Below are 8,209 nucleotides of genomic sequence, written 5' to 3'. Positions count from 1 at the left end.
TGCCTTGGGGAGAGAAATAGGATTAATTTAGCAGGCATTTCAGTTACAAAATGTTCAGCTACAGATCAAAACTATTGAGGGGGAAAAAAGGCAGTTCATAAAACTTTCTTAATTCAGGCTCCCCAATTCAGGTTTCATAATGAATTTTGACATGAGGTGGGATGATTACTTTTATTTTTTAATTTTTTGACAGCTATATTGAGATATAATTCACATACCATAGAATTCACCTATGTAAAGTGTATGCTTTTTTTTGTTATATTCACAAGATGGGCAACCATAATCACAATCTAATTTTCATTCTGCCTTAAAGAAACCTGGAACCTATTAACAGTCAGTCCCCACTCCTACCCCAGTCTGTCTCTCACCCCCCACCCCCACACCAGCCCTAAGGAACCACTAATCTACTTTCTGTCCCTATGGATTTGCCTATTCTGGACATTTCAGATCAATGGAATCATATAGTATGTGTTTTGTGACTGAATTGTATCATTTATCACTTGGCATAATGTTTTCAAAGTTTACCTATCAGTACTTTATTCTTTTTATTGCCAAATAATATTCCATTGTATGGAAATGATATTGTGATTTGTAATAGATATATATTTGGTCTTCATCCCCCATTTCTGGCACAGAGCTCCTAAAACTTTGGAATTTCCTAAGTGAAGAGAATGATAAAGGTGGCTGTCCTTTGTTATGTTAATGAGGTGGATTTTGGAAAACCTTTAAGGATGAGGGCTGGTTGCCAGGGAAGCTAACCATGTGATTGGAGGGTTGGAACTTTCAGTCCCACCCATTGATCTCTGGGGAGAGGAGAGGCCATGGAGGTTGAATCAATTGGCAATAGCCAGTGACTTAATTGTTCATGCCTGTATAATGAAGCCTTCATGAAAATCTGAAAGGAGGTGCAGGGTTCAGAGAGTTTTTGGGTTGGTGAATAAGCAGGGGTGCTGTGAGAGTGGTAAGCTTGGAGAGAGCATGGTCACTCTGCACCCTTTCCCCATGCATCTCTTCCATCTGGCTGCACTTGAGTTACATCCTTTTATAATGAACTGGCTATCTAGTAAAAAAAAAAAAAAAAATTGCTCTGTTCTATGTGCTGCTCTAGCAAATTAATTAAACCTCTTTCAGTTAACTTCTGAGGAAGTCATGGAAACCTCTAATTTATAGCCAGTTGGTCAGATGTACCTGGAACAACTCAGACTTGGCGATTGGCATCCTGAGTTGGAGGGGATTGTTAGAGCCTCCAATCTGTAGTCAGTCGGTCAGAAGCATAGATAACGACCTGGGGTTGCACATGCTGTCTGAAGTGGGTGGGGAGGCAGGACTGAACACTTAACCTGTGGAATCTGAAGCTATCTTGGGGTAGATAGTGTTAGGGAAAAATCTGTTATAAGATGGCCGACAGGACTGATAGGGGAATTCCAGTCCTTGTCAGAAGACACCCCTTCTGGGATTTTCTTCCTACCCTGCTTGCCACAGGTGCCAAATTACTACTAATGAGGGATTCGGAAGTAACAGACTATAAATGGTCCCCTCTGTTGATGCTCTGGGCTCAGATCTCTGGAGAATGATCTCCTCTGAACCCACTGGTGTAAAATAAACCTCCTGCCTTCCAAGATCTCTGAGTGCCACTTGGTTCTTCTGCAGGGTGATCCAGATCAGTTTCCATAACATTAGAACTGAGTTGAGTACCAGCAGGGTGTCTAAGAATTGCTTAGTGTTCTGTGGGAACCCTCCTCCCTCCCCCCCCCCCCCAACGCACATATTGGAATTGGGCCCAAGAACGCTAAAGAGTGGATGTACCAAATCTTAATTCATTTATCAGTTGATGGGCATTTAGGTTGTTTCCACTTTTTGGTTATCTTAAAAAAATTTTTTTTATTTTTTTTTCGGGGGGGGGGGCAGAGGGCAAGAGAGAATCTTAAGCAGGCTCCACGCCCAGTGCAGAGCCAGATGCAGGGCTTGATGCAGGGCCTGATGCAGGGCTCCATCTCACAACCGTGAGATCATGACCTGAGGCGAAATCAGGAGTCGGATGCTCAACTGACTGAGCCACCCAGGTATCCCACTTTTTGGTCATTTTGATATAGGGCTGTGAACATTTGTGTGCAAGTTTTTACGCGGACTTATGTTTTCATTTCTCTTGGAAATATACCTTGGAGTAAAATTTCTGGATCATATGACAATACAATTTTTAGCTTTTTGAAGAATAAGTATTTTATATTAAGCATTTTATATTAACATCAGCAGTGTATGAAGGTTCCAATTTTTTCCATATCCTTTACACCACATGTTATTGTCCATCTTTTTGATTTTAGCTATCCTTGTGGTATGAAGTGATATCTCATAGTGGTTTTGATTTGTATTTCCCTGATGACTAATGATCTTGAGCATCTTGTCATGTGTTTATTGGTCATTTGTATATCTTTTTTGGAAAAATGTCTATTCAAATCCTTTGCCCATGTTTTTAGTTATTAGTCTTTTTATTATCGAGTAGTAAGAGTTTTTTTTACGTATTTTGGATACCAGTCAGGTATGTCTTTTCCAAATGTTTTATTTTGTGGGTTGTCTTTTTGCTATTTTGATGGTGTCCTTTAAAGTACACAATTTTTAATCTTGATGATGTCTGATTTATTTTTTCTTTTGTCCCTTGTGTTTTTGGTGTTCTATCTGAGAAATCATTCCTAACCAGAGGGCATGAAGATGTATTCTTATGATTGCTTCTAAGTGTTTTGTAGGTTTAGCTTTTACATTTAGGTCTATGATCCATTTTAAGTTAATTTTCCATAGAGTGTAGGGATCCAGCATCACTCTTTTGCATGTTGTCCTAGCACCAGTTGTTGAGAAGACTATCTTTCTCCACTGAATTGTCTTGCTATTTCTTGTAAAAAATCACTTGACCATGTGGCACCTGCGTGGCTTAGTCAGTTAGGTGTCCAACTTAGGCTCGGGTCATGATCTCACGGTTTGTGAGTTCGAGCCCCACATTGGGCTCTCTGCTGTCAGCACAGAGCCTGCTTTGGATCCTTTGTCCTTCTCTCTCTGCACCTCCTCCCCCCTTCAGAATAAATAAACATTAAAAACATTATCTATCTACCTATTTATCTATCTATCTATCTCCATATGCCAGTTCTGTCCTGATTATTATAACTTTGCAGTAAATTTTGAAATTGGGAAGTGTGAATTCTCCAGATTTGTTCTTTTTTTTAAATTTTTTTTTTTTCAACGTTTATTTATTTTTGGGACAGAGAGAGACAGAGCATGAACGGGGGAGGGGCAGAGAGAGAGGGAGACACAGAATCGGAAACAGGCTCCAGGCTCTGAGCCATCAACCCAGAGCCTGACGCGGGGCTCGAACTCCCGGACCGCGAGATCGTGACCTGGCTGAAGTCGGACGCCCAACCGACTGCGCCACCCAGGCGCCCCGAGATTTGTTCTTTTTATCCAGATTGTTTTGGTTATTATGGTTTATGAATTTTAGTATCAGTTTGTTAACTTCTGCAAAAAAAAAAAAAGGCAGTTGGGATTTTGATAGGAAGTGCATTAAATTTATAGATGTAAAGATTACTTTTAAAATTTAATGAAAAGATTTGCTAAACTCAGTTGTTATTTGCTGATACTTGAGCTTTATCCATTCTCATGTAAACTGCTAATGTGTTTAGTTCAGTTTACAATTGCATAGTTTTGTAGACTACGTATGGAAAGGCAAAGGATGAGGAGAGGGTGATAAGATTTGTTATAGAAGTTGTCTAACAGTCTGGTAATGAAAGGACCTGTCTTTTGACTGTGTATTCATGTTCCAATGTATTGTGTTTCATGTTCTAATGTGCTTCATCAAACTCAAGATGTTAAATAGATTGGTAGTTTTTGCTGAGTTTTCCCCATAATTATGTAAATGAATATAATGAATTTTAATGCCAACATTGTTTTCAAGGAGATTAAATGTCCTTTTTTTATTCAAATTTTATAAAATTGGGAAGTGCTGTTTTAATAAAGAGTATTTTTTTTATTTTGTTTTGAACATAACCTCAAGATCTTACTGTCTTCATAATAAAGTGAAATATGAAGCTTAGAAATGGATCATGTGGCCCTTTCTCTTCTTATGTCCTCTCAATTCCAAATGCTTGCATCTTTTAATAGCCAGCATTTTCATACATCTGTAGTTGGGTTCAATACAGTCAATCCTCAGCATAACCCTCTTTGTTGTTTTTGTTTTTTTCCAGAAAATCGGCTTAATCCGCTCACTGTAGCCATTCTGCTTCCTGTCATAATGCTGCTTTCTCTGGGCATACAGAGAATCATTGCCCTTCTTGTATTGTGTCACTTTGTGTTGTTGGTACTTGCCACACTTCTTACAGAGAGTCCAGCAGGTTTTAGGAATGTTCACCATGTTTTGAGAGCACTATCAGCATGGAAAAGCAAGAATGAATATTTTGAATGAACCCATTATAATCACCCAAAACTCCAGAAAAGCAAACGTATTTGAATGAAAAATAGAGTTACTTTTAAGAGTCTAGAATTATAAACCCAGCAGATATCTCATGCATATGTGAGGATGTGCTTGATTTCACAAAGAAATTGCCAGATCAAATAACTTATTAAGATGCTATAAATTAATCTGAAATATAAAAGCAGTTATCATAGACATAAATCTTAAAAATATTGACTACAGGGGCACCTGGGTGGCTCAGTCAGTTAAGCGTCCAACTTAGGCTCAAGTCATGATCTCAGTTTGTGATTTCGAGCCCCCTGTCGGGCTCTGTGCTGACAGCTCAGAGCCTGGAGCCTGCTTTGCATTCTGTGTCTCCCTCTCTCTCTATCCCTCCACCGCTTGCACTCTGTGTCACTCTCTCAAAAATAAATAAACATTAAAAAAAATACATTGACCACAAAGCTGTCACTCATGACCGTACCAAGAGAATGAAAGACATTTAGGCTACAAAGACACACTCAAAATGCGTATGACCCAGAGTGGTTTGGCTTTGAAGCAAGGTGGACTTACAGAGCTACACAGAGAGAAAGGGGGACATAATGAGCCAGGCTGGATTTGGGTTTGTATACATGACCCAACAACAAAGAGCACTTAATGTCTACAACACAGTGCCTTAAAGATGGGGTGCCCGGGTGGCTCAGTTGGTTAAGTGTCCGACTTCAGCTCAGGTCATGATCTTGTGGTTCGTGAGTTTGAGCCCCACATTGGGCTCTGTGCTGACAGCTCAGAGCCTGGAGCCTGCTTCGGATTCTGTGTCTTCCTGTCTCTCTGCCCCTCCCCTGCTTGTGCTCTGTCTCTCTCTTTCTCTCAAAAATAAATGTTAAAAAAAAATTAAAAAGAAACCATAGATTTGGGGCCCCTGGGTGGCCTAGTTGGTTGAGTGTCTGACTCTTGATTTCAACTCAGGTCATGATCTCACAGTGAGATTCATACCGTCAGCATACAGCCTACTTGGGATTCTCTCTCTCCTCTCTCTGCAAGCCCCCCCCCCCCCCAATAAATAAATAAACAAACTTAAAGAAAAAAAAAAGAAACCATAGATTTGAACTGAGTTGACATTGAATTCTTGGAACTGGCTCACATTTTCAACCAGAAACAGAATCAAGTTAAAAACTTGTTTTTCAAAAGATAGAGCCATTTGATATTGTGAAGCTGTGAAGCACAAGAATACATTGGGGACATGGCAGCATGAATGACCAGGAAAAGGTCTCTCATTCCTGTAATTAGGAAGGTGATATGCTTTGCTTAGACCAGAGTGCCAGTCCACTAGGGGCTTGGGAATTGAGGCAATGGGTCCATCATGTAACCTGTTCAAATGAACTTTGTTACTCCTGGTAAAAAAGGCTGTACATCATGGGCATATTGAGGCTAAGATTTTCCCAAGCATATGTGGCCTATGGTGGCTCACTTCGTTTTCACTCTTTATGCTGGTGGTGATAAGTTCCTTCACAAAGTCTTGCCTTGGACGCAACTAGATGGTGCTGAAAGTATTGACACATTTAGTTGGGTCAGACAAGGGCCAATCTTTCTTATTGGGGTAACCAGAACCATAATGAACCAGTTTTTATTTAATTATTAATTGAAAAAAATGCTTAGCAAGTGCTATAATATACTAGGTCCTGTGCTAGGATTTGGAGATACGGAGATGAATGGGACTTAGGGCTCTTGGTCTGGTGGGGAGACCCATATACCAGATTTCTGGAAGAATGTTGGTGTCTTTCAGTGACTGAAGGATTAAGGAAGAATAAATTTTGGGGCACCAGGGTGGCTTAGTCGTTTAAACGTCTGACTCATGATTTTGGCTTAGGTCATGATCTGGTGTTTTGAGTTCGAGCCCGTGTTGGGCTCTGGGCTGATAGTGCAGAGCCGGGTTGAGATTCATTCTCTACCCACCCCCCCTGCCTCCTGCCTCTCTGCCCCTCCCCTGCTTGTGCTCTCTCTCAAAATAAATAAACATTAAAAAAAAAAAAAGGAGTAAGTTTTGAGGGTCAGTGAATTTCATTTGGAGCTACTGAGGTTTCAAAGCCTGTGGAGCATCCAAGTGGAGATAGCTGGTGGGCATTTGGAACTATATCTGAATCTCAGGAGAGAAGTCCAAAGGGGAAGTCTAGCTTTGTGAGTCATCATTTTACATATGCTAATTGAAGTCACTGGCACTGATTAAGTCTCAGATTCTGTAGAGTAAGGAAGAGAAGGATTAGAGCTGAATATTTTGAAAATCCTTTCATTTCAGTGGTAACATCTGATGAATACTATTGTCTGAATACACATTGCTCTCACATTGAATTTACATTTGAAAAGCATGAATAAACCTGCAAAACACATTCAAAGGGAAACTATCACAGCAAATACAGACACTGGACATTTTGAAAGTAAAATTTAAAATTCGGGCCAATAACAAAATGCAGAGTATCTTCAAATCAAAGAGGAAGTTAGAACATTAACTATATTAAGGAAATAATATAGATAAAGTGGCCAGAGTTTCTGAACTCAAAGTAAGCCCTAATAACTTCAACTATTCTTATGGGAACTATGGGATATAATATTTGAAATCAGAACTGTCTGGAATTCATGGTTGAGATCAATATAGAAGACTCAAGTAACAAAAGGACTGTTCATACATAAAAACTGGACAAATTAAGAGGTTATCTGGGATCTAGATTTGTTGATAACTTTGAGATGGGTTGAATTGTTAAACAGATCCCAGTTATCTGTATTACGGTGTAACAAACTCCCTCAAAACTTAGTGGCTTAAGACAATAACAACTTCTTATTTTTTTTTTTTTAATTTATTTTGTTTAAGTTTATTTATTTCTTTTGACAGAGGGCTAGCGAATGCACATGAGCACAAAAGGGCAGAGACAGAGCCTGACGGGGGCTTGAACTCATGAATCATGAGATCATGACCCGAGCTGAGATCAAGAGTTGGATGCTTAACCGAATGAGCCTGCCGGGTGCCCCACAACTTCCTATTTCTGATGGTTTCTGTGAGTAGGCTGGGCTCCACTAGGCAGTTCTTCTCCTAGATGTGGTGCTGGCTGCATTCAGCTGGGAGCTCAGCTGGGGTGAAAAGGTCTAACATGGTATCAAATACACGTCTGGCCTCAGCTGGAATGGTTGGGGGCTGGCCAGGCCTCTCTCTTCTTATTTAGTGATTTAGCTTGAGCTTTTTTAACCTGTCAGGTGATTCCCAAAAACACAAAAGCAGAAACTGTAACTCTGCTTAAGGCCTTGAAGTTCTTGTAGTTCTTAGGAGTACTAGAATGTCACTTTTGTGTCATTCTGCTGAGCCAAGCAAGTTATAAAACCGGTCCAGAGGAAAGTATGCTCCACCTCTTGATGTGAGGAGTGGTATGTGTGTTCAGGGATGGAGGGGATTTTTGGTGGTCATCTTTGGAAATGATCCACCACAAGAGTTGAGTTCCCTTTTCAACTTGGCTGCAAGTACTACAGTCTTCTGCAGGACACTCTACTTTGTCCTCACTTCCAGGTGAATACTAAGAGTTCCTGATGACATTGTAGTTCCTATAACTTTCTAATACGTTTTGCTGAAAAAGTCCACTGAAGGGAAGTTCATAAAAATTTAGAGGGCCTTTTCTGAACAGACCTTTGCCACCAAGTTACCTAAGTTTCTCTCTTATTTCCTTCTTCTCAATGTTTGCCAGCTTTCTTTCAGCTAATTCCCAAAGTTAAGGAATTGTTATGTTGTGGAAT

At 40.1% G+C, this 8,209-nt stretch overlaps 1 protein-coding gene across 1 annotated transcript; it reads right to left on the bottom strand.

Annotated features, from left to right (window-relative positions):
* Positions 1-4,072: 4,072 nt before the first annotated feature.
* On the bottom strand, positions 4,073-4,393 carry LOC125157590 (60S ribosomal protein L36a-like). Its single transcript, XM_047844463.1, has one exon. It carries the CDS (start codon positions 4,391-4,393, stop codon positions 4,073-4,075), a length of 321 nt encoding a protein of 106 aa, XP_047700419.1.
* Positions 4,394-8,209: the final 3,816 nt, after the last annotated feature.

This window comes from Prionailurus viverrinus, chromosome X (assembly GCF_022837055.1).
Source record: "Prionailurus viverrinus isolate Anna chromosome X, UM_Priviv_1.0, whole genome shotgun sequence".
Lineage (NCBI taxonomy): Eukaryota > Metazoa > Chordata > Mammalia > Carnivora > Felidae > Prionailurus > Prionailurus viverrinus.
The sequence above is the reverse complement of the archived record's forward strand: the minus strand, read 5'-3'. Positions and strand labels throughout refer to the sequence as shown.